Source organism: Alligator mississippiensis, chromosome 9, assembly GCF_030867095.1.
Source record: "Alligator mississippiensis isolate rAllMis1 chromosome 9, rAllMis1, whole genome shotgun sequence".
Lineage (NCBI taxonomy): Eukaryota > Metazoa > Chordata > Crocodylia > Alligatoridae > Alligator > Alligator mississippiensis.
Genome location: NC_081832.1, coordinates 68,076,772 through 68,104,455, shown reverse-complemented (window position 1 = coordinate 68,104,455; position 27,684 = coordinate 68,076,772). Strand labels below are relative to the sequence as shown.

At 43.1% G+C, this 27,684-nt stretch overlaps 1 protein-coding gene across 4 annotated transcripts in view; it reads right to left on the bottom strand.

Annotated features, from left to right (window-relative positions):
* Window positions 1-27,684, bottom strand: part of ACSL6 (acyl-CoA synthetase long chain family member 6) — a 120,145-nt gene that overhangs the window by 60,675 nt on the left and 31,786 nt on the right. The window contains exon 1 of one of the 4 annotated variants that reach the window (XM_019478641.2): window positions 5,867-6,017. The exons of the other annotated variants lie outside the window; for them this stretch is intronic. Coding sequence (XP_019334186.1) covers window positions 5,867-5,903 — 37 coding nt within the window. The 5' untranslated portion in view covers window positions 5,904-6,017. Of the gene's footprint in view, window positions 1-5,866; window positions 6,018-27,684 lie in introns of those variants that run through there. 4 annotated transcript variants of the gene reach the window in all.

Sequence of the window (27,684 nt, the reverse complement as noted above, 5' to 3'; positions counted from 1 at the left end):
AGGTCCAAGAATTCAAGCTTCTTCACTACAGATATTGTATTTAACATGCTTATACTTAATATCAGGAACTAGTCGTTGAGGGATGAAGCATTATATACTCAAGGTAAACTTTGGAAGCTGAGACTGTGACATGAGAAGGTTACTCTAGACCTTGGTTGCCTGAAGGCAAATCTTGATCTGAAGTGAAAAGGTGGCCCAGGACCTCAGTAGAGTCCAGAAGTATGTACATGTTGTATGTAAGAGAGGAAAGCAGACTCCACCTTCATCTACATCTCAGCTTACATTGGCATATTATTGCATGTGCTGGCCTGTATCTGGTGACACGCTGAGCTCTTTGCTAGATGCTAGCATGGTGTAATTTAAGAAAGATGTGGATTTTGAAAGCTGTGGAGATATTTCAGGGTAAAATCAAAGCTGTGGCTTTTACCTTCCAGAGAGTAGGATGTTATATTTAAACTTCTAAGCAATTGACGTTTTATTTACAATTGTTTGAAGGGTGGGGAGGTTAGTGGGAATGCAAACTGAATGGTGCTGTTTGGTTCCGCACATAATACATTCCTATTTTATAGGAACAACGTTAGCAGGTCCATGAAACTAACCTCTTGTTAGTAGTATCTGCTGGTGCGTGATGCATTATAAAATATAACATAATAACCAAAGTTCCCATGTGACCCACAGAGGAAAACATTTAAATTGCATTCACTCCATCTCCTGCAATAAAATCTCAAATATAATCAAAGAGTGGATATCAATTAAGTATGTCGGGTACATTTATCATTCGTGAACTTGTGTGGTCATTAGAGGTAATCCAGCCCTCAGCCCTACTGTCTTGGCTAACTTTCTGCTTGGGCAATTGCTTTCTGCCAACCTGAAATTTTCTCCTATAGCAGCAGTGACAAATGTCATTTGGCCCCAGGCGCCAGATAAGTGGTGACGGACCAGTTCACAGGCCAGATGAATGCCATAGGGTTAGCCTTATGGGCCAGACTGAGCCCACAGGCCTCCCCACTCCTGCATGCTGGATCCAGAACCCTCCATGGCTGGTCCAGGACTGTACCACACACACCACCTGCTCTGGACTGGCTGGAGCTGGTGCTGTGTGTGACTTGTGTCCTATACCAGATAGAGCAGATGCCATGCATGCTGGATCTGACATGCGGGGGACTTCCCCAGACTGGCCTTGCAGGAGTGTCACACGCAGGGTGGGTTGCACTGGGCCCTGTCTGGCAAGTCCTGGCTGCGGGTCAACTGAGACCCAGGGCCGGCACTGGGAGCTGGATTCAGCTTGTGGGCCAGATCTTCAACACTCCTGTTCTATAGCATTATGTAGCTAAAATGGGTACGTACATACTTTAAAAAAACAAGTCCTTTAGAGAAATAAAATTAGAGACGCATATAGTCCATAGGCAAAATATGCTCACAGCCTGACAGCGTGAGACAGAGAAATGATATAACCTTTGTGGGTTCATTTCTCCCACTTTTCTATATAACCAGGGCAAACAGAACTCAGTTTTTCACCTGGTGCCTTTCACATGGAAAAAGAAGGAACATTCCCAGCAAGGGATGATGCCCCTTTGCTAAGTTACCCCTCAGAATAAAAGCAAATAGAAGTGGTTCTGTACATAATACAAATAGAAGTGTCAGAATTACTCCCCCTTTTTGTCCCATGGTACCATTGCCTATAACAAGCTTAGCTTCATGGAGCAAATTCTTGTTATATAACCATAGGTACCATAGTAACCAGAAATATTTTCTGCTGGCGTACAATACAAAATCTCACTGGCATTCAACATGTTGGCAAGCTCTCTCTAATACTCCTCAGGTATGTAAACCCTTGGTAATATTCCAGGAAAAACCATTTGAAGTTTTAAATCATTTAAGCTGAAGCTTCAACATTTCCATCAGTTTTCTAAATTATTCTTATGAAGGGAAGACAAAAAAAAGAGTAAAAAAAGAAAAGCTGGGAAACAGCCTAAAGAAGGGTTGACAAAAGGTCCTAAGATGGCCAGAATGTCTCAAACCTCTGGACTATCTCCAGGTTTAGGATGAAAACCTTCTCCAGTTACAATGCCTCTGCAGTGAATCATCAATTTCCTCTAAAGACTAATCACTTTGACAGCTCTAAAATTCCAAATGTTTGGTATTTGAGAGCAGTACCTTCAGCCTCCTTAAGTGGGACAGGAAAATAAGTCCGTATTATAAGTCTTATAATCAAAGACAGTCTATTGACACGACTCCTAACTCCTAGAACGTTCACTATTTTTGTGATGAGCACAGAGCAGCTTACTCCACTCAGAAAGGTATTAGTATAAAAATGCTCTATTGCAATCTGATATAAAGCAATTATGGTTAAAAAAACCAAACAAAAACATTCCCATATACCCAAGCTACACAAAGCACTGCACTGAAACAAAATCATATGAATGAACTAATATTGTCTTGACAGTCTTTCAAATATGTTTATTTTGTGACTGTTAATTTATCATTCAACTTTGAAGAGTGTCACAATTAGAGTCTTTGGAAGGGTAAATTCTAGTGTTTTCTCTCAACATGGATTTGCACACCAAGCAGGACTAAACCTTAGTACCCAACAGTGTCATTTAATTGGGGCTTATTAATTAGCTTAATTTATCTAAAGGAAATTACTACAAATACATTATCCCAAGGAGACTGGTATAAATCATTACAACCTACAAATATATCATTAAATAGCTACTGGATAGCATCATGCTACATTTCAAGAGATCTCTAGCTGCCAGAATGCCACTTTAATGGATATCAGGGGTTGGCAATCTCTTAGAAACGGTGGGATGAATTAACAGAGCCAGGTCCAAAAGTAGACTACCACTTCCAAGCCAGCAGCCCTCTGTCCCCGCATGCCTGCTTCATTGATGCTGATATCCTGGCTTTGCAGGTCAAATACAATTGCTTGCCAGGCCAGTGTTGGCCCATAGACTGTAGGCTGCAAATGCCTGCCTTATACCATTTATACCACACCTCCAAGCCAGTACATACTTAGAGCAGAATCAGTCCCATATGTTTTGTATAACACAGTTTAAGTTTTAACAATGTCCAGTGAAGCTACGCTATGAAAATGTTCCTACAATTGTATCACAGGCCCAATTTGTGTTCTAAAAACCAGAAGTCCCAAGAAGACTCCTTTATCGTTCAGCTATGCCTCAACAGTGAGCCAAGAAGAAGAGTGGGATTTACAAGTATGCTGGCAGCAAAGTAAAACAAAGCTTGCACCCTCCCTTATCTCCAGGGCTAGGGACAAACATTACACATAAACCAGTTTAGATAATCAGAAACTGGTTTAAACCTGTAACAGAACAGAAGTTCAGTTCACATAAACCAGTTTCAAAATGGCTGAAACTGGTTTAAGATAAACTTGGTTGAATGTAGTATCAGACTTAACTGATTTGGGTCAAACCAGTTTATGCAATGTCTGTCCCAGACCCCTTCCTGGTTAAAGTAAAATCAGAGTCCCCCAGCATCCCAGATGCTTTGCAGCCCAGGGCTGGGTTGGGCTGGGATCTCTGCTCCGGACTGCTCCCTAGGCAGAGCTCCGGTGGGGATTGCAGGCACAGCAGGGTCTGCCTGGTCTCTGCTCCAGCAGGAGTCCACCCTGCCTCCCTCCCCTCTCCCACAGCATGGACCCCAGCCCCACAGACCCTAGACATGTAGTATGCAAACTAATGCTGAGAGGTGGCTCTGTGTGTGTCTCCAATTTCACTGGGACAGGCAGACAGTATCCACTTAGGACTTTTTGGAGCTAATCAACAGGTCAGCTGGTAGTGTTCCTCTGTCCCTTCCTTGGAAAAAAGCTGTTTAAGAAGAGCTTGAACTAATGAGAGAGGCTTTTGATTTCCTGATGGGCTGATAAATGCTGTGTTATCAGCTCCCTGCTGGCTCCCTCGCCTGTCAGGTTTGCAGTATGAAGCAGGGAGAGGAAGATTGAAAAGTTCAATATCATTAACAGATGCATGCACTGCACCCCTCTCCCCCTTTTGCCTCAGAGTGCTAGCCCAGGGCTGGGGTCTGGCAACACTCCCACCCCTGCAGAAGCGAGCTAGGAAAAGCCTGAGACTATGCAGGCAGGGTAGGGGTTTACACCCCTCCCTAATCAGAGCTTCCTGCCAGGGCCTGGCTATGCCCCCTGCCCCCCAGCTCAGCACTGTTGAAGGGAATTTGAAGGGAAAAGAGGGCTGCTCTAGCACCCCCTGGTTTCTAGTCTGAGCCACTGCAGGCATGTGCATTTCCTCAGTCCAGAGGGAATGTCTGTACAGTTGCAAACTGATTCAATCTAAGCAGGTTAGACTAACCTGCAAAGATTGAATCAATTCAGGCTCAGGCTTTTTGAATGTCTGTCCCTAGCTTAGAGCCAAGTAAAAAAAAAAATAGTAGAATTTTATTTTGCTGAAAAAGCACATATGCAATTTTATGATACACAGAAAAGCCTTAAATATCTATAGCAAGTATCCTCAATGTCTTATTTTAATGGTTTTCAACCTGTGGTCTGCAGACCCCCGTGGGTCTACAAACTATGTCTAAGGGGTCCGCAAAAGATAACTACGATCAATCAAAAGTATGTGAATACCCATATTTACAATTCAAAAGGGTCTGTGCCTCCATTCAAAAAATTTTAGGGGTCTGCAAATGAAAAACGACTGAAAACCACTGTCTTGTTTAACAGAGAGCCCATGCTGTACTCTCTACCAATTCCCAAAATTTGCAATTCTTCTCTCCTGATTGGCCACAGTAAAAGAACATTTCCTTGCTGCACAGCGTTTGCTACAAAAGCAACATGTTTTTTCCCTGCAACTGGTGTCCTTGACAACTGTTCCATTTGTTCATTCATATCTAAAGTGACGAGAGCTGGAGAACCAGAGAACTTACTAGATCTGAAACCTCTCCAACTAAAGAGTCAGATTTAAAGGCTGTTCATTCAGTGAGAAAATTAGACTACAGAAGCAGTTTTGAGAACCAGTAAAGCTCTATCTTAACATGCATTTGCCGAATACAGTCTAATTTCTTTGGTCTGGAAAAACGGAGTTCATGGCTGCAACTCCAGTGACGTTAGTAAAATTTTACTGTTGTAGCAGAGAATAGAATTTGTACCTTTATGTTGTTTCCACGGACTCCCCCAACACCACTCTTTCAATCAATAAAAGAAAAGTCAGAATGCTCTGAACAGCAAAGTTGGTAACAGCGGCCTTTGCTGTGTAGGTTGGTATCATATTAGGTTTAATATCAGCCCCTGACAATTCTTACTCACTGAGCTTACATGTTTTATTTTTGCTTTATTTTTTTTAAAGTAGAAATGGATACTCAAAACCAGCAATTATTTTTATTTGCTGTTAAAGTAGTGCAAATTAAAATTGTTTAACAACCTGGTAAATCTTTTTACAGCTATATACATTATACATTTACATACATTTTACAGCTATATACATTATACATTTAATATCAAATATACTGCACATAACTGAAATGTGAGCAATTTCCAGTAGATCCTAGGGTCTGCAATCCTAAACGGTCACACATCCTTTGATTATTATTTCAAATTCTCAGGGACTTCTATTGGGGGCTTCCAGGGACTAAAGGGGAATACTGAGCACATTACTGTGCTCAGTGGCAAGAATTCACACCACCAGCTGCTACAGATAAGAAAGGGGTTTTTTTTATGATCGAAAGGTTGATTGACAGAAGAGACTATTTTAATACCCAGTGACAGGCTACTGGCTTTGGATAAGGTTGATAGCTTTTGCAAAGAAATGCTGGGCTTGCCTTACAAAGGATAGAGAAGCAAAGGATAGAGGGAGCTTCATCTGTCCAGACACTGAATCAAAGTTTAGTTACTTACCTGGTCCATGTGGGGATTTGAAGATGCTCTCAGCCATACATCCTTTGATGCAGGACTGTCTTTTCCTTTCCTTCCCTACCCTTTCAGGAGCAGCAGATAAAGAATACAGCCCTGGAAGTGTAGGCAACTTCCTTCAAGACTGTAAAGTGAATCCAAACCAACTCCCTGGACTCAAACGCATTATGCAAGCCCCACCCCTTCTGCAAAACAGGCGGGATCAACTCCTTGATATTTCTAGTTCCCCACAGATGCAGGGCTCAAACTGTCACTCGGACTCACTGTTCCTTTGCTCCAAAACATCATGCTGGTGTCTAATGGCCTGATTCAAACTCAGTGTAAGGAGTCCCATTTGGCATGAACGTGCTTTGGAACATGCACTAAATGCTTAGGCAGGTCGAGTGTTATTAAAATACCCACAAACACACAGGTGCAGGGCATAATAGCTACAGAATATTAGTTACTATATTTGGTCAGAAAAGTAGTACAATTCAAAGACAAACTTTCAAAGTCTTTGTTATAAACTACAGCAGACACTGCACAGAGTATGCAAGAGGGAAAATGATCATCATTATGATACAATATGATAAGAAAAACTAAATGGGAGAAAGCTTTTAGAGTGTGACTAAGATAACTGCCTTACAATATCTGACTTATTAAGATTTTTTTTTCTCTCTCAGGCAAATCATGTAGTAGCAAAGTCTCATCACTCTCAGGAACAGCAATTAATATGTATCACAGTGGGTAAGCCATCATGTTGAATGCTGCTGGGTCTTTTTCTTCAAACTTACATTTTAAAGTAGCATCATGCAGAAAGCATTTTGCATGTTCATGCACAGGAAGTATATTTCCATTGCTGTTCTATTGTAAAAAACTCTATTGAAAGTAGCCTCCAGACACTTGAAAAGAACCATCATCCTCTTTTATAACTGAAATCCATTTATCTGAGATTCATAACAGCAGAAAGAGATACAGTGTAACAATAATGATAGTAAACATTTGTGATTTTTAGCCGTAGCCAGCACAATATCATTTTATAAGCCTCGTGAAAGCACTCAGTGGGAAAGCAATCGTGGTAACAACTGGCGTCATTAAATGCTGCTCAGCTACTGTTGACTTGCATTAACTCAGATGGGGAAAGCAGGATCTTTGGAGACCACAGGCTATGAATTCATGACGACTGCTATAATTAAAATTAGACACAGTCCAAAATACAGTTTTGACTGTGGGCCTTTACACATCTCAGGTGATGGGAAACGATGTGGATCCTGTTTCAGTCTCTGGTGATTTGGTCCAGATCCAAATTGAGGGATTTATAAGTTCTGGTTTGATTGCAGCCCAAGTCTCACAAGGATAGGTAGGCAGTCTCACAAGATTTCAGCCTGAGCTGGCAACAGTCTTGTGAGAACAGCTGATCCCAGGAGCTAGGCTAATAACTTGTTGGATTTCAACACCATCAAACCTGGACTCTAAATTCACCTCCGATTCAGCCTCAAATGCAATATCTGAACTCTAAACACTGTCCCCTACCCTCACCTCTACCTGGCAAAAATGTGAAATAAGCTGGAGAAATCAAGGCACATTGCCACCTTTTCACATGCAGCTTGTTGAGACAATTCCTTCCTCTATTTTCATTTATTTAAAATTATAGCAGTAATGGAAATGGCAGTGCCATACCCTGAAGTTGGCAGAGAACCACTGTGGCGTCATTTACAACAAATAGGAATTCGATGGCTGTGCTTTGATGTTGACCGCAACATGTAGCTTCATAAGACTTCCAGTGCTGAAGACACTGTGAAAGAATTACACTGCAAGATGGGAGCGTAACAAAAACTGAGTAGAATGAAGCACAAGAACAACAGATGGTCTGGAAGGAAAAAGAAGTGTATAGATCAAAAGCATATGGAAGCACATCAGAATAAATGCACACCTCTGAATCAATAACCCAGCAGTGAAAACAAAAAGGAGACTTGGCTTATGTAAGTTTGAGAGCACATTGCTAAGGATCCCTCTGCCTGTCTGCACTGCAAACATGAACTTCTGAAACAGTGGCCTATAACACATTTATTTGTCATATTTTTCCCCACAAACATCCTAGATGTCTAAACCTTGGTTACCACATGTCTTGGTTAATCACAGCAGCTGACGACCACCACTGTACTTTTTTTTCACTTGTACACACAGTGACCCATTATATTCAGTGGAGATTAATAAACCCTAATTATGTGATATTCTGCAATTATTTGGGCCTATTGGCCAATTGTAACTTAATGCTACTTATGACATTCTTAAACTTTACCCTCTTTTCTCCTTGAGATTATGACATGGTTTCATCGTTTGACGCAATTCTTCCCCCAGCCACCCTCCCGCTTTGGACAGTCCACACTCTTGTTGTTCTATATTCTTTCATATACATAAGGGATGATTTATATGGGGATAGCCCTGCCTTGAATAGGGGGTTTAGCTAGACCTGTTCAGGTCCCTTCCAGACCTGTTTTCCTATTATTTTATGCTCGTGTATGATGTACCTTCACTATGTGCCATACCACTGCAATGCAATAAGGATGTAATATGGGTAGTAATGCACTTTTGGGCTAACAACGGGTTTGAACATATTGATAGATATTGGTATTTGTGCCTACTTTGTACTTACTTTCTGTAAATATTCTAACCAATGAATTTATGGTAGGTACCTTAGTAAAAAGTGACAACATTCAAGAATGTTCTTCAATTCTGTTCTTTCTGCTTTACATTAGACACTTTCTTATGATATATTTAGGCTCAGCATGTGCCCTAAAGCCTTGGTCAGGATCAGGACTCAGCCCTCAAGCACTTATAATCTGAAGAGATGTATTTCTAGATTTGTATTTAAAGTTGGCAAAGACTATTTTTTTGGATCTAATAATGGATTGTATGTGTCCAACATGTGTCTAAACCTGCTTCAGTCAATGGTAGAACTCAGATTGCTTTGAGAAGAATAAGAATTAGAATCAGGCTCTGTATGTACCTGAGGTGTCAGAAATAACAGCAGGTATTCAGCATACTTTCTTATTACACAGACATTTTCTTCCAAGAGAGCCTAGATCCCTTTGGTACCAAAACCCCTTTAAACTTGCAAGGGATATGAATTGCAATGGGGTTGAAACACCCAATTTTACTTGAAAATCCCACTAGCTCGCTTATTTGTTGATAATACAACAGCAAATGATGTAGCCACTGAGAGATTCATCATTTAGTTTTCAACTTGATGCCAGTAGCATATGATTCCTCACATGGTCATTTTGTGTATATAAATCTCTGATATTTCCTCCTTTGCTGGTGAATAAGCAGACACAGAATTAATTTCCATTGGAGGAAGGTAATTAAGATAATTTGTGTGATCCCATTTGCATGCAAATTAGATACTCGGCTAAGGCCATCCTACACCTCCACATTGTTCATCTGCCTAATCTTTGCAACTAGTAATTTCAGACTTGTAAAATCTATGGCTAAGTTACAAGTTGATTAATAGCTTCTTCCTCTTATTCTATGCAATCGCTTCCACCTCTTCTAGACTCATTAGCTATCCTGGTTGAAATATTATTTTTTAAATATGCTCTTTGCAATAGAAAGCGGTTTCCCAGACCCCATTATATGCGGGAGCGTAGTGATAACTGGGCTTGTTGCTTTCTGGGCCATAAATTGGCACCAAGACCCCATTTTCCTCACTGGGAAACTTACCATGGGCCATGGAGAATTGATCCCTTTCTTAGGATAAGTGGGACAGCCTTAGGGGCCAGCCTGACCCACTTGCCAACTTGAGAGGGTTTGCAGCTGTGCACGGCAGCCATGAGAAATGATCTGGGGTTAACCTAGAAATATCTGAAGCTCAGAGTGGAAGATCACCCAGCTACCGAGAATCATGTGGGACAAGGAGCCAACAGCAACTGAACAGCACAGGAGCTGGCTCATTTAAAGGTATGAGGGCAAATGCACACTCTTCCCTGGAGAGGGAACAGAGAGTACTATCTCCTAGTCAGGAGTGATGTGGACCTGTGCAGAGGAACAGAAATAGGCCTAACAGCAGTGAATAAGGGCCTTGGGGCTATGCAATTTAAGGATGGATGCTTGTTCGAGGAAGACATCGGGCTAAAGAAACATTGGGGTCAGGATAGCAGACAGCTGGTGGAGGATAGCCAGCATAAGGAACTGTGACCAGTAGTCCCAGGGTCAGGATGTTGGACTTGTGGTAAGACTGCTTATAAGATTTGATCCCAGAGACCCCTATGAAGTATTTTACCAGAGCTGACTGGGGAGAAAAGGGGTGCTGGCAGGGAGGCTCACAGTAAGCAGTTATCTGGACTTTGAATTTGTGAAAGAAAGTGTGGATCCTGAGAGGGCATGGGGCTGGTTGGCCAGGATCTGCTCCCTAGCGGATTACTCAAAGTGCAGGTGTTGTGGAAAAATCTTACGTCCACCATACGGGGTGGTGAGGACAGGGTATAGGGGAGGCGAGGACAGGGTATAGGGGAGGCAGAGCCCTGTGAAGAGACTCCATCTGTGGGAAGTGATCGCAGTCTCGTGTTATTTCAGTTTCCAACAATTAGCTTCCCTGTTTCTTTTCTATCGAGGCATGGCAGGCGAATATAAGTGAGCAGACTGTGACTCAGACCCAGAAACACAGGATAAGAGTCACCTGCGACACTCTTGCTTGGCTTCTGAAGATAATTAAGACCCTACTGCTGCCAAAGACTTCATGCATACTTTACTTCACCTGCTGGGAGTAGCAACATTGACTTTGATGGGAGCATCCCCAGCACATAAAGGAAAGCTTAAGTTTTTCCAGGGCTAAAGCCCTAATATACTTACTTCAGGAAACAAAAGAAATCACTCAGTGCTATTTGATTATAGAGCAGGGGAAGTCCTTGGAGACCATCGAAAAGAATTAAGGGTCTGCCCGACTCACCAGTCTATTGGACACCAGGTTCTATAGCCACTGACACACAAAGGAGTGATGGGGTTAACATTACACCTGGCTACCTTTCAGTCCCTGACCTGAATGACCTGGGACCCATTTACAGTGGGGAGCAGCCTTTGGCACAGGTCTTTAGTGGGCTCAAACATAGGCTGATGGAACCACAGCAAGATGCCTTAACCGCTCTGCCATCACCGCTCTAAGAGATAGCAAAAGGGGTTAAATTCTTTTTAAAGGGCAAACTAAAGGGCAAACTTTTTAAAGGGCAACCTAAAATAGTTTGCTTTAGTTATCACCTAGTAAGTGACAAAAACAGCTGGTGCTGGTGACTGAGGAAAAATTTGGGTCTGTGTAGTCTTGTAGATCCACACAGAAACAGAAAAAATGTATACAGTCAAAACTGAACAGAAGCAGAGATGAACACAGCAGCTGGAGCAGCCTGGGAAGCAGTTAGCAAGGAATCCAGAAACATACAATGAACAAGGAGCAGGATATAAAACCAAGTTATTTTCATTTTATTTTAAATTATTACTATTTTAAAAAAAACAACACCATTTTTCCTCCCCTTAGAAATGAGACCAGCCCAATCTGTTAAACTGGCAACAGACCAAGAAGACTATTAAAGAACTAGCTTTCAATAGTACATAAGCCTCTTTAGCCTGAACTTCTTTTGCACCTGTGGGGCTGGATCTCTGTTCAGTGAACCTTGAAATTAGTGTTTGGAACTCAGGAAGTAAAACCAGAATGCTAGTGCAGCAGCCAGCAAGTGTTCCTCCACTCTTCCCAGTGTCCTGACCAATCTGTATTGCATCAGTGGCATCGCTCTTTCACAGTGATTTATGAAGGCCTATCTTCTATGGAAAAGGCATTAGATCTTGCTTTCACCTCTTTGAACAGGAGATAGGTTCAAAATACTCAAATAGCATTCATTATGAAAATACCATCAAGACTTACTCGTGACTCCTAGTTACCTTTTGGGGGTGGGGAGTAGGTTGGGGTTAAGAAGAAAAGAACCATGTAGTCATGCACTTAATTTCTAGTGAGCTAAATTTATCCCTGATATCAATTAATTTGGATCACTCATGTAAAGAGGGCTGTTTGGCTCAGAGCAATAAGCAAGGTTTGGCTCCAACTGGAGCCAGAGAGTGAGGAGAGTTGAAACAACGCATCAGGAAGATTACGCGTAGGCACCTGGGTATGCTGCCCCTCTGTACAGAGTTCCTGGAGGATGTTACTTAATCATAGAAAGTTAGGGTTGGAAGGGGGTCGTCTAGCTCACAGTCCTGCTCGGAGCAGGACCAGCCCCAACTAGATCTTCCCAGCCAAAGCTTTGTCTTAGCCGTTTTTTGAAAACCCCCATGGAGCTTCCACCACCTCTCTGGGTAACCTGTTCCAGTGTTTTACTACCCTTCTAGTGAGAAAATTCTTCCTAATATCTAATCTAAACTTCCCTTGCTGCAACTCGAGACCATTGCTCCTTGTTCTGTCACCTGCCACCACCGAGAATACCTACCTACATCCTCTTTTAAACCCCACTTCAGGTAGCTGAAGACTGCTATTAAGTCTCCTCTCAGTCTCTTCTTCTCTAGACTGAATAACCCCAGTTCCCAGAGTTTTTCCTCATAAGTCATGAGCCCTAGCCCTGTGACCATTTTTGTCACCGTCCGCTGGACTCTCCAATTTGTCCACATCCTTTTTTGCAGAGGGGCCCAAAACTGATCACAGTACTCCAGATGTGGCCTCACCAGTGCTGAATAGAGGGAAATAATTACTTCCTTGATCTACTGGCAACGCACCTACCAATGCAGCCCAGTATGCCGTTAGCCTTCTTTGTAACAAGGACACACTGCTGGCTCATTGTAGCAGGGCACTAAGGTGCCTGCTACTGAGAGAGCCGGGATGATCCCTCAGGTGCCAGTTGCTGAGGTAACTAGTGGGAAATAACGACCCACACCTGCCTAATCAGCTGATGAGAAGGGGCAGGGCCGGGCTTCTATATAAAGCATAGGCAGGGAGCCAGAGGTAGGTCCCTGCCAGTAGCCCAGGAGGAAGGAGCTCTGTCATGGGAGAGAAGGAGGCCTGACTGCAGGAGCAGCGTTTGGCACTGCTGAGGGATGGAGTAATCCCTGGGTAGGCTTGAATGTTCTTATGGCCAAGCGGCTTCCCTTTACGTTAGAGCCAGAGGGTTTGTGTTTATGTTGCTGTTTGTTAGACCGGTGGTTTGGGTGAGGCTATTAGGGGTTGGAGGAGGCCTCATAGGGGACTCACAGCAGAGTGCGAGGACCCCAGTGCCTGTGAGGGCACAGCATTTGGGGTGCATAGACCCCAGCCCCAGGAGAGGGGGCAGCATTATTGAGGAGCCCCAGTGTGGGCATGGAGAGCCCCAGGAGAGGGGGACAGCATTACTGAGGAGCCCCAGTGTGGGCATGGTGAGCCCCAGGAAAGGGGCAGCCTGACTGAAAAGCCCCAGTATGGGCGTGGGGAGCCCAGAGAGGGCGCAGCACTACTGAGGAGCCCCACAGAGGAGGCAGCCTTACTGGAAGGCCCTAGAGAAGAGCAGCGTTACTGAGAAGGCCCGAGAGAAGGGCGCGGAGAGAGACGGGACTGCGGAGAGTCCGAGTGCCAGAGAGGGCACAGAGAGAGAGAGAGAGAGAGAGGGACAGAATAACGTCCATTACATCTGTGAGGCTTGGGGCGTGGTATTGAGGCGGTAGGAGCCATGCATAGCCCATAAGGCTTGGGTGCACGGTACAACCGTGACAGGAGAACCGTGGCCAAGAGGACAGAAGGCAGCCTCCCTATAAAAATATATAAGATCAAAGAGGTGGCGGGCGAGAATCGGACGGTTCAAGATGACAGCTTGGCATGGTAAAGGAGGCGGCAGGGGAGAGCATGGCGACCCTGACCTCCCTCCTGTTACACTCATATTCAGCTTATCGTCCACTGTAAGTCCCAGGTCCTTTTCTGCAGAGTCACTACCCATCAGTCAGCCCCCAGCCTGTACTGGTTCATGGGATTGTTCTGTCCTAAGTACAGGACTTTGCACTTGTCCTTGCTGGACCTCATGAGATTTCCTTTGGTCCAATCCTCCAATTTGTCTAGGTCGCTCTGAATCCTAGCCCTACCCTCCAGTGTATCTACTACTTGCCCCAGCTTGGAGTCATCTGCAAACTTGCTGAGGGTGCACTCTATGCCATCTTCCAGGTCATTGATGAAGACATTGAATACAATTTTTTGTCTGTGGTACTTGGTGTTAGAAAGAAAAGTATCACTTTCCTGTTCATTGGTCTCTAGAATTGTTTTTATTCTAATATAATAATTAGTCTCATTTAAACAGCACTTCATTTTTGTCAGCCTGATAGTGTCCTGACACTGAGTAGCTGACTTTCACAACTCCCAACTCAATTAATAAAAACTAGGGGTACTTAGGAGGATGATGCAGGTGCCAAGGCACACAGTTCATAGCCCAGAGGTCACAAATTTGAGGCCATAGCAGAAGTGCTCATGGTGCAGCCTATCAGATTCCAATGAATATGTGCATTCTGCTAAATACCTTGTCAAAAGGACACAAGAGAGGAAAGGAAGGGGTGCTCAGCACCTTTGAAAACCCACCCAGTAGTGTGCAGCACAACAAAATGGAAAAACCAAAATAATAAAATTGCCTTCCTCATCAGCTGTGCTACTCCTTGCTGCTCAGTTCTTGAACATTTTGCTATGAAAAATGCAGGGCAATTTTCTAATTGCCTACCATGTGCCACAGATGGCAGGTCTGACCGAGTCCCATTAATAGTTCATAAAACAACCCACCCTCTTCCCCGTACCTCAGCATCTGAAAGAGAGACAATGCCAGAGGAAATATATATGAGCAAAAGATGTGAATCTCTAAGCAACCCACAAGGAACACAACTGTTTTCCTACTTCCGCCTGCCTGGAGAAAGGAGTTTAATGAGCACACACAAAGGAAAACTGGTAAGAAGGGCCCAGAATCTGAATGTCTTCAAAGTCACTGAAAAGAACATGAGGATCTCACCATACTCACAATGACATTTTCAATCTATATTCAAAGTAATTGATAAGCAATAATGGTTCTATTTGCAATGTTGAATAATTATTCAAGAAATCATTTGATGCTTGCATAGAAATGTTGCTTTTAGGTACAGGGAGAACTGGGGTAGAGATTCTTATCTGGTGTAGCCCCATCGACTTGAATGGAGTAGTGCAGCTTGCACCAACCATGGATCTGACCCACAATGTGTTATCTATTCAGCGATTCTTTCCAATCCCCCTGATGGAAGCTTTCTCTCTCCCATCCCCACCGCCTACCCCACCCACTTCTGCTCCTTGAGTGCAGTCAATAATAGCCTATGGATATGCACTAACCTTAAAATACCCTTCTTACTACTGACTAGAGCAGCAACTAACAAGAGCACTAAGGAATTGGGGATTCACCTCAGAAGGAAAATGAGTGGTATATTCCAGTAACCTATAGAAAAGCTAGAACTGCCTTTGATCTGGATAATGAACCTCAGGTAAGGGTGTGGAAGTATTTCAAGAACTCTACCAGAAGGTAAGAACCTATATGGGCAGTGCTGTGACATCTCTCAGCATCAGTTCCCATATCTCTTAAAGAGTGGTTCCTGAATGCCCCCCTGGAGTGCATACAAACCCTTAAGCATATTCATAATGGAAATGATGAAATGCAGCATATTAAATTTTTATTGGCAGGGCCTTAAAAACCTCATCCCTGCTTCTTTCTGGCCCTGAGCCCTGTGAGTTTATTTAAACCTGTGCAAATAGGCATAAAATTCTGATTTCTCCGTATGTACAGTTATAAATGACTGTACAAGATGGCTCTATATGCTGCATTCAGATTAAGCACTCAACTCTCTACTTCTTAGGGAGTATCTACTTCCCAGTTGAGAAACATGACCTTAGTCATACAGAAGAGAGCAACCAGAGTCCAACACATGAAGAACTATCTGGGATATATCCTGAATAGGGAGCATATTCAAGTGCTACTAACTGCAGTCCCATTTTTAGAACGGGGCTTTTAGTAGGGCTGTGTGAAATTTCGGCAGCCATTTCATTCTGGAGAATCTGAAATAAAACAGAAGGCTCCAAAACATTTCAGAAACGTGTCAGAGAATTTTGGAGTTTCGGAGCCAGGCTTGCAGAGAAACGAAAACTAAAAAGAGGGAAGGAAAGACTGCTCTGATATTGTCATCTATCTCCTGGGTTGATTCCCCAGCTCCCCGATCTTTCCTCAGCTCTCTGCTCGCTTCCCCCAGCTCTTCCTGGGGGCCCGCAGATCTGCGCACAGGATGACAACGAGCTGCTGCTGCCACCTGGAGATGGTGATGGCTCTGGGCTATTTCCCCAAGCAGCAGCAGCAACCTGCTAAAACCCCATGTGCAGATCCAGGAGCCCATGCCCCCCGGGAACAGCTGGGGGAAGCATTCAGAGAGCTGGGGAATCAAATCAGGAGCTCCAGATGACTGCTGGAGCCACCCCAGCTCCCAGAGAGTGCACAGCACCCTGCCGAGCCATGCTGCACCTGTGGGTACCAGCTGGGAGGGGGTGATCCCTGCTACCCCGGCTGCCCCTCGCTGTGTGGAGGGGCTCTGCCACAGGCCCCCAAAGGCCCCAATCATCACTGCTGCAGCTGGTGAGTGCAGGGGGTTTTTTGTTTGTTTGGGTTTTTTTAAAGCTCCACACTGGCTGCAAAGCATGCGGATGACAGCATGCTGCTACTGCCAGCTGGGGCCAGCGCCAGCACCTGAGTCTGCCTGGCGCAGCCTGCACCAAGCGCCAGGAAGAACCCAGTGCTGGCACTGGCCTCAGCCAGCAGCGGCAGCCTGATGTCATCCTGCACACAGATCTGGGGACCTGCACCCCCTGGGAGGGCTGCAGGGCTGTGCCAGACTCCTCCCGGGGGGGCCGCAGGCCCCCAGACCAGTGTGCGGGATGACAGCATGCTGCCGCTGCTGGCAAGTGATACTAGTTTTGTTTTGAACAGTTTGAGGTGCAGTTTCACAAAAACTCCTGCACCTCCTTGAAGCTTGGCAGGCTTCATGCCCTCAGAAGGCGCTACCACTCCTGCAGTTTTCATCTGAATCAGGCCAGAAGTGACAAAGTTATAGGCATTTTAGTGATTCCTCATTATAGCCTATGGCCAAAACGCTGAAACAGCGTCAAAACTCTGAAACAGATTTGGCCAAATCGAAACAGGATAATGACCAGAAACACCAAAATGAATCACGGTCCATGCAAAACGCCGAATCTAAAACCGAAACGAAACACAGTCGTTTTGCACAGCCCTAGCTTTTAGTCCTTATATTGTATCAGGAGACAGCTTCATCAGGGCTGGGTCCATTACCAGTCCTTGGCTCTGCTGGATGCCTTTAGAGCTGTGATTCTCAAACAAGGTACCACAGTACCCTGGTGTGTCTTGAGATCCTTTCAAGGGTGCCATACAGTGTTGGCACTGTTAGGTTTATAAACATGATTCACAGGATAAAACCCAGAAATTTCAAACAGAAATCCATAGCTGTGTCTTTCTGAGGTCTTTTGCAACAGAAAAACTACTCTTATATTTCTGCAGGCAAAAAAGAGAGGGAAAACTAAGAACTGGCATTTTCATAAGGATGCCACAAGTTTATCCAGGGGTGTCTCAAAGGTAAAAAGGTTGAGAACCAATGCTTTAGAGCAGCAGTTTCCAAATTCTGACAGATTGTGCACCACCGATTTAAAATGAATACAACCTTAAGTACCACCAGCAAATTTTTGTCATATAAAGTAATTATAATAAAATCTGTTAACACATACCACTGACAGGTTGTCTGCGTACCATCGGTGGCACGCATACCACAGATAGGGAACCACTGCTTTAGTGGATATGCAAGTCCCATCTGTTTTCATGAGTATATCTGTGATTATTTGTGAGCATTCCTCCTTTTCCCTTTCCTTCCTATGACTTGGATTTTTTGACAGAACTGTTTTTGTTCTTATTGTGGCTTTTATTGTAGGCTTCCTAGATGCCTTGCAACAGGCACCATATAAATAGCTTAAATAAACATGTACAATAGTTATCTGGGATGCAGTATAAAGAGAAACTCTAAATGAAAAAGGAGAAAAGCATATGCACCCACAACACTTAAATTATCAGGCGGAAAGACATAGGTTTCCCTGCTACCATAGCTTAATGGTTTGTTTCCAGGCAGAGTTAAGACATTTGCTTTTAAAATGACTAGATTTGACACTTCCCTAGAAATGTTCTGAAAATTATATACCACTTGAAATCTCAGGGAGAAGCTTGATTTTTGAATTGTTAAATAGAAATGTCTGCATGTCATTTCCTCTGCAACAGGACTCAGCCAGTATCTGCACATTTCTTGTAAGATGGGAAGTAGGACTATGACATTATACTAGAGAGGGCCTGGACCAGACCTCAGGATCCAGATAGGTTGTTCCACTTTGAGGAAGTTTAGATGTAAATCTGAATTTTTCTGCTGTGCCCAATTAATGGTATACTTTTATGACTAGATTACTTCACATGATGGTATACCTACAATCATAAGAAACAAAGGATTTCTCTTTAATTGTAAAAAACTCAGTGGTAGCTATAGCTCCTGACAGCATTTTCCATTCTCTATATAAATGTACTTATTTAGATACTTAATATGAATAAAGAAACTAAGGCTGTCCAAGTCCAAACTAAGGCTGTCCAAACTAATGTTGTCCAAACGTTTACTTTATTAAAAAGTTTGTAAAGAACATCCTGAAATTTAAATCACAAGGCTTAGAACTAACCTTATCTGCTGGTTGGCTTAAATGTTCATTTTTAATTTGCTTTCAAGGAGAAATCACAGAACAAGGAACTCTCTTTGCCTACCCATCCTGCCGCCTTCTTGGGTTCAATTTTTTCAATGGGTTCTTCAGACTTGTTTGGAGCAGGATTGAAGGAGGGTGGTTAGGATGGCGGGAAGACATTCTACTCAGCAGAAGCTAGTCCAACTATCATGATTAAGTATGGGTTGAGATTTACAAAGGCATCAAATGTCAGAGGTTCAGCTCCAGTGGGTCTTCACATACTGCATGTACTGCACACAGCTGCACCTCATGTGTTGCACACACATTTAAGCAGATACTGAACATAATGGAAACAAACCTCTGAAAACTCCAGCTCAGTTTGCCATACTCCTATTTATAGTTTGACAAGTGCTCACTTTGTGGCTATTTTTTCCTTAGGAGGTGGGGGATTTTTTTTTAACTGTTAATTTAAATTTCTATTTATATTGCATGAGTTAGAGGCTTATACTTAGGACTATAACCCGAGGTCTGGGGACGTTATGGCCCAAGCAAACTGAAATCTCCATACTTTCCATAAGGTTAGACAAGAATCTCTGGGAAATAGAGTGATCTAGCAAAACAAGAAGGAGAAAGGGATAGTGAAAAGTTTTTACAGTATTATTTGCCTACTTATTTTCTGCTTTATGGTTCTTGTATTAGCCTGCATTGCCTCACTGACAGCTCAATGATGTTTGGAGGAAGGCATCACTCAGTCGAATTTGAATTTAGTGGTGTCATCAAGATATTTGAACAATAAAGTACGGCCTTATTTTCAGATGTGCTGAGCACTTGAAGATCCCACTGACTTCAGTTATGTCTGTATGTGCGCTGAGCACCTCTGCTATTCAGGCCTTTAGTGTTTGGCACAATATTAAAAATAGCTCTTACTATTGATCTTCGCAATTGCCTAAGGTAAAGGTGGAGGGCAAGACCTTCCACTTGATCTCTGAGCTAAGCACCTACACTTATTAATACTAAGGACAAACTTTCTTGAAGCCAATGGACAGCTTTAAAAACTTGTAAAACCACTAAATTGTCAGTATGTTGAAAATGGAAATGTGCTGAATAAAAAAACTACATTAAAAAGCCTTCAATGCTGACCTATCAAGTGTGCAAACTTGGGAATAGCCTATTGCTGTTGCATCAAATCTGCAAACCACAAAGTATCACAATATTGGGAATTAAGGCTAAAAATGAAACAATTGATTAATGATGCAGCCGTGACTAAATCTTGTATACTCTTCACTTACAGCAGGTGTTTGACAATCAGACAGCATTAATTAGCAATCATGATCTAATGCCTAAAGATCCTGTCCTGATCCTGAGAAGTTGTGTAAACATATCTGGAGAGAAGTGATTAAACCAGACTGTTTATTTTGTTGTTTGTGATGTCCATACAACCAAATCCATAGATTCATCAATTGTACGGGGCTGGAAAGGACCTTGCAGATCATCGGGTTCAGCCCCCCGCTCAAGGCAGGAAGAAAACTGGGGTTAGGTGACCCCAGCGAGGTGACTGTCCGGTCTCTTCTTGAAAACCTCCAGGGTAGGTGATTGCACCACCACTGGAGGGAGTTTATTCCACAGTCTGGACACCCTGGCTGTGAAGGAGTTTTTCCTGGTATTAAGCCTGAAGCAGCCTTCCAGGAGTTTATATTCATTGCTCCTGGTCTTCCCTGGGGGTGCCCTAGTGAACAGTTGTTCCCCGAGCTCCTGATGTACTCTGATATAGCGGTAAGCTGCTATCAAGTTCCCTCTCAACCGTCTCTTCTTTAGGCTAAAGAGGCCCAGGTCCCTCAGCCTTTCCTGATATGGCTTGCCTTGCAAGTCCCTGATCACATGGGTGATTCTTTTTTGGACCCTCAAGTTTTTCCACGTCCTTATTGAAGTGCGGTGCCCAGAAGTGGACGCAGTACTCCAACTGCAGTCTCCCCAGTGCTGAGTACAGCGGGAGTATCACTTCCTTAGTTTTACACGAGATGCATCAGTTGATGCATGCCAGCGTGTTATTTGCCCTGCTGGCCACCGCATTGCACTGACGGCTTATGTTCATGCAATGGTCAATCATTACCCCTAGGTCCCTTTCGGCCATGGTGCAAGTCAAGCTGTCACCACTAAGACTGTATGTATGTTGAGGGTTGTTTGCCCCCAGACATGAATGACGTGTGCCCACGGTGGCTGGGGGGGCACAGCAGCAGTAAGTGGAAGCTTAAGGGGTCGGCGACCACCCACAGACACTGCCAGCAGTGTCGGCAATAGTCTGTGGTAATCATGGACCACTCACAGACCCCACCAGCGACCACCTTTTTGTAGGGGGTGCACCACCACACTCAGGGGGTGCATGTGCACCCGTGTGCAACCCCTACACATCGCCCCTGCCCCCAGAAAGAGCACCTTACACTTGGAAGTGTTAAACTTCATCTGGTTACGGTCTACCCAACTCTCGAACCTGTCCAGGTTCACCTGTGTCTGCAACCTATCTTCTGACGTGACCACACTGCCCCATAACTTGGTGTCTGGGTTAACACTTCACAAAATTAATATTTTTTTACACAAACTCCAAGGCTGTGTACCAAGACAAACAGCAGTAGGGGAGGTAGGTAAAAGTTGTTCATCATAGACCTGCTGACTTTTTCTGTAAAGTAGAAAAGGGAAGAGACAGGTCACTGGTGACAAGATGTGAAGCCAAATAACATCTCTAATCTTTCCTTCCTTCCTTCCTCCCAGAGGGTATCAGGCAATAAGTCTGGCGGTTAATACTTTCCAGCATAAAGCCTATTCTAGATGGCAAAGGACCTTTTATAATGCCAAATATCTGCTGAGTTTGCCATGTAAAACTTGGGACAAGTCCCTCAGCACATATTTGCCCTAAAGTCAATAAAATGTGGAAGCCAATAAATGCTAACAATTTCTAAAAATCATCATGTCATACTCCTTTTCTATGCTTAAGAATATCTCCATTTTAAAAGTGTATACAGTATATATTTTCCTCAAGACTCATATTAAAAATTATTATTATTTTTTTTTAAATAGGCCATTATTTACTGCATTAGGGACTAGCATTCTCACTGCTATGAAAATACATATGATAGACAGTTGTTTGGTTTATGCAGAAAAGGAAGACCTGCATTTCCAAGCTGTCTCAGCCCTGCAACAATACCTAGGCTGTCAGATTTGCTAATGTTCTCTATCATCTTAAATTTGCAGAAATATATAGGGACCCCTGTCAGAATTACGAGTGTTTTCTGGTAACTCAGGAATCATGTTCCCCTGCCAGCTTTCTCTTTATTTTTTTAAACTTTCCAACTTACTCAATGTGTATGTTGCATACATCTGTATGTGTTTGCATGTATATGTGTGGGCACGTGTGTACTTGCTTCCTCAGACTTTCCATGTTTGCAAAAGGATCTAGCAAATTAACTGTTGAATCTCCAGGCAGACCTGAGACCTAGGTGACACAGTGAAGATACAACCTGTGTTTTGTCTACGCTTGAGCTCCCACTATTGCAGCAGCAGCAGTGGAATATTTCCTAGAAAATGCTGTGGTAGACTCAAGGAACTGCAGTCATAGTCATTATATACAGAGTAACTTGGCATCAAATCATAATTACCACTCTTTAAATTTCCAAAACAGGATAAAGCACTTAGATCAGAGAGGAATATTATTGACCAGAGCCAGTCATATAGGCATGTCAGCATGTCCTCTTCTGCCCCCAGAGAAAAGGATTTGTGCTTTAGTTTCCTTTCCCAGGATGTGGTTTGTAGAGCTGCCAAGTTCTAAGCCCCTAATTTCACTGTGTTTTATTGCTTTCACTAGAAGTACAATGAGCTAAAAAAGATCTACACAAATCAGAAACTTCAGTCTACATTTAGAGCATAGAATGAATTTATATTTAAGCTTAATCCTAGCATCTGTGGGTTTATTTAATTAGCAAAGTGTCAATATACAAGCATATTCACTATATACATTGCCAGGAATTTAACATACAAGTGTTGGTATGCAGGGACAGGAAGTAAACCAAACTTTATAGGTTCACCTGGATATTTAAATTCAGCATATCCAGATTTCCAAACTGGCAAGAGATATTCAAACTAACCATTAAACCAGTTCAATAAGTGTAGATTTTGAAAATCAATGCACATGTGGCCTTCAGCCTCTGTCTGCAGCTCTTGGCAGAGAGTGACTGTTAACACAGCTGGGAAGCCCGATGAACCTCCCACCCCTTTGCTGGCTTTTTATGCTCTCTCCCCTTTCAGAAGCTTCTCCTACAGACACCTTAAGTGACAAGGGAAGGTGTCCTGGGAATTAAGTGGGGTGGGCAGGAGCAGAGGCATAGACACACATGCACAATCATGAACAGTCTCCAGAGAGAAAGCACCTGTTTTTGAAGCCAAGTTAGACATGCCTTTAGGGTCAGAAAATCTTAATTCTTATACACAAAATACTGAAATTTAAGCAAGTTCTACTTGGGTCCAAAGCTTGAGATCCTTGTTTAGTTCTTTTATAATCTTTTTTTTTTTTTTTAACTCCTAATGAATCCTGTGTGAGTTTATCTAGGAGCTGCATAAATATTGAGGGGTAAGAATCTCAGGACCTGGCCCATAGAAAATAAAGTTCAGTTAGGAAGGGCTGGTTTCTCTAAGTAACTTTATTAGTACTATGACATTTGTGTTGATTAAATCCTGTGTGTAAGCAAGGGAAAGCAGTCTATGCAGGAGACTACTAGCATCTCAAAGCTGATGAGCACTTAAACACTTGTGCCAGAAGAATCCTGTACAGTCTGCTTACATTCACCTATAAATTTTATATATCTGGCTGTAGTACAAACATCCCCAGGATGCCCTGTCTATGCAACCTAGAGGTCTCGCCATAACCAAAGCTAGTTTATGCAGCAGGATTTTAGAATAACTATTAGGCAATTCTTGGATGGAAAACTAATGCCTGAAGTTTAAACCAAAACATCCCTCATTGTTTTTGCAGATGAGCTTCTCAATTCTCTGTATGGCCATACTCATGAAACTGCTATATATGTAAGTATGTAAGATATATGCATGACCAAAGTCATAAAACTGCTCTGTGTGTGTGTGTGTGTGTGTGTGTGTGTGTGTGTGTAAGATATATGCATGACCAAAGTCATAATACTGCTGTGCGTGTGTGGGTAGGGAGAGAGAGAGAGTAGTTTCATGACTTTGTCCATGCATATATCTTACATACTTTATAGACTAACTGAATATCTACCCTGCCTTTGGCCTGACTGCATACTAACAAAGCTAACTTCCTCTCTCCATATTCACTTAATCAGCTATCTGAAGTTTTCTTGCCCCCCACATCACAGGCAATGAGTGCAGAGTCCCCTTCCCCACCTTCAGGCTGTAAAAAAAAAAATCAGAAAAAAGAAGGAAACTCTTAAGCCATATTTTTTTCTTGTTAACATTTTGTCCTTTAAAGCTGGAAAAGGTTAAGAGTTTTCTCCTAGTTACTAAAAACTAGAAATGCAACAACAACTACTGTTTTTCACACTGAAAATAGTATCAGTTTAGTTTGTGTGTATGGGTGTGTAATTTATATTCAAGATTTTGTAGTGCCTTTCATCAAATGCAGTATGTTTAGAAATTTGTAAAATGTATGCCCTACCTTTCTGCAGCTGCTTAGAGATCTTACTGCTTGAGCTTTCACAGTTGGTACTAGCTAAAGCTTCTGTCCTATCTATAAAAAGGCTACAGGTCTTACTGTTTTTTTCTGCAGCAGGACAGAAGTTACAAAACTTGAATAATGAAGAAATCACCAGATTCGGTAACTCAGTCTTACTTGGTGTGAGTTCAAGAGAAATAAATTGCAACAGACTTACGGGTCTGAGGTGAAGGAATGAAATTTCCTTTGTCTTTCCTCCAATCAGCTCATAGTGGAGAATCAATGTGTCAAGAACTTGGATACAAATAGTTGTTAAGGAACTGCTGACACCAGAATGTCCCACCCCCTTCCCATCTGCAAACCATGGAAAGTAGTTAAGCATGGTTAATATCAGCTTAGTCTGTATTAGAGTCACCAGTGATACTCAGAATGTAACCCCTGAGGTACTAGATGATACTGTGTAGCTCATAATAGCAAAATGCCATAGTCAAGTTTAGTTTTTAATGACCAAGAAGCATTCTCAAGTCTAGAAAATTTGCAGAGCCCATTACTAAACGCTAAATGATTTTGACATGTCAATTTGTTAAACAGATTGAAAGTCTTTTTGCTCCCAGCCATGTGAAAGGAGGACAAGGGTTTTTGATTGTAGAACTGTAACAAACATTCCTACAAATGCACAGTTTAACAGGAGGGATGATTTTTTTTCCTAAGCAGCAGTCACGCAATGAATGCAAACTAAAGCGTCTCACACTAGCTAAATCACTGCAGATGGTGGAAAGCTTTGTTCATTGGGAACAAAAAATCCTTCCTGTTCATTGAATAAAAAAAACCCCTATTAAACAAAATCTTATCCCAAATATCTAAGTAACGTGCTTTGAGAACACATTTGCTATTACCAGGATTTCATACAGTTTGTGCTTTGGTGAGATTTTTTCTTCTCAAAGGACTCTGGTCCCAGTAAAAACTAGACAAAAGGTTTACAATTCACCAATGTTACCTGTGTACAGAGCTCTGCAGCTGTCACCTAATGCAGAGGGCTAGATATTTAATGGCAACCCCTTTATGCGATTCGGATACAGACACCGCTTTAAATATTTTTTCTACATACCTCTAGGTAGCAGGTAGCTCATCAATGCTGCAATGCTGGGATGCATGGAGTGTCCCACAGAAGCATGGGGGGCTCCCCAGCACGCTCAGCAGCAGACTTGGAAGTGGACCAGAAGCACTCCCAGGCCACTTCCAGGTCTACCAGGGAGTGTGCCAGGGGACCCCTCCGTGCCCCCCCTCCCGCCCCCAGCTCAGTGACTGGTGCCTCCTGGGTCTGGGGGGACTCCCGGGGTTGCCCCACGGCTGATCACCAATCACCGCGGCCAATCGCTCCCCTGCGCACTCCCCAGCGGACCCAGAAGTGGACCGGAAGTACTTCCAGGTTCTCCACCAAGCACGCAGGGGGCCCCCCCGCATTCCTGTGGGACGCTCCATGAGCCCCAGCATTGCAGCAATCATGAGCCGTGACTACTACCTCACAGTATGGAGAAAAAACTTTTAAAGCTGTGTCTATGTCCGAATTGCTGATTCTCTGAATCAGCACCGAATCTTCAGATTTGGATTCGGCCAAATCGAATCAGGGACTGTGATCCGAATCAACGAATTGAATCACTGTCCCTGACCCAGGCCAAATCTGAATCAGAATCGAATACGGCCCGCTTTGCACACCCCTACCAGGTACCTATTTACAACTGGGATGGCCTGGACAGCCTTTGGTCTGAGTCCAGAGGAAGGTATGGATCCACAGAGAAAGGCTGTAACCACTTTGCCATTGCATCCTTGTAGCTCAAAGGGAAGTAGATATGGCCATTTTTAATGTTTCCTTATTACCACCTAACAACTCACCTGTCTTCTTTCTCAGCAGGTCTTTACAAGCGTATAGGTCTGTAAGCACTTGCCTATCAGGCTCCTCTTTCCATTCTGTCTGGGTAGATCTAAAAGCAGCTCACCTGCTTGCAGCTTGCAGTACTTGGTTTTGCCTAAACAGAAAGTGACAGTGCTTTAGAGCATATTGCTACTAATAAGTCCCAGAAGCCTTCTGCAGCAGTGAGCACTGCTTGAGAGAGCACAAGCTATTATTAATTGTTTGCACTTCAGCAATTCCCAAAAGAGTGTGGGACCCCATGGTGCTAGATGTTGTACAAACACATAGTCAGAGACTGTCTTTGTCCCAAAGAGCTTAGGGACATAGATGGATCCACACAAGCATTTTATATTAAGTATTCAATACAGCAGAATCCAAAACATATCTTCTCCCCACTCGAGGAGAAATGCCCTAACCACCAGGCTAGAGTTACTCAGTTCTCCCTCTGGCTCAATTAATCTTTGCCCTGCAAAGTTGAACAACTTCAATAATAGGGACAAAGGGTGACTGCCTAGCCACTATGGCATAACCTTATGGTTAGGACATGATCCAGGAAATACATGGGCTCAAGTTTTCTCAGGAAAGCAAAAATTTGAACCCAGGTCTTTCCCATCCTGAGTAAGGATTCTAACAGGTTAAATAAGGTCCCACCACTGCTGCCTTCTGGCTGTGTTTTTGGATGGATAAGCATACTCTGAAAATGCCTGCTGCAGATGGAAAAGGCAGAAGACATCTAGTTGAGGTTAAATGGATCTTGGGTGTAGCGTGGGTGTCTACCTGATCGGCACTGTCAAGACTCAGGTCGCCTGCTTCTGGTCAGGCTCAGGTGCACAGGCATGTCACTGGTTGACATTTAGGCACCAACTGATTGGGAGTTTTGAAGATCTAAATTCTGTGGGAGTTGCCACCTTGACCCTTTTGCAGATCTAGTTGTTGCTATGTAAGACCAAGCCTATACTAGAAAAGCTTTGCCAGTACAGCTCCAGCTGCATAACCTACACCAGCAAAACCTCTTTGTGTAGATGAGATGCAGCTTATAGCTGCAAAAAAAACCCCCATGGTTTTGCTGATGCAGCTTATATCTATTCTCTGAGAGACAGAAGATAAGCATCTACCCTAAAGCTTTTGCCAGTGTAAAACTATCTTTAAAAAAAACCCAAAACCCTCACACTGCCAAACAACATTGCTATATGAGCACACATTCTTAGTAAGAAAAGGAAGATTATTAGTTTCATTTTGCAAATGGGAACCAAGGTAGAAATAGGTTAAGGTCACAAATCTTAGGTCACACAGGAAGTTTGTGTTAGAACTAGGAACCAAACTAATTTCTTCTGAGTGCCCATCCAGTGCCAATCCAAAACCATCTCCACTCATGGAAATACAGTATATGCAATATTAACATAAGGTAATTTAACAGAACAGATACTTTGTTGCACAGCCCTGATGCAACTTGATGGAATATATACTGGCTCAGT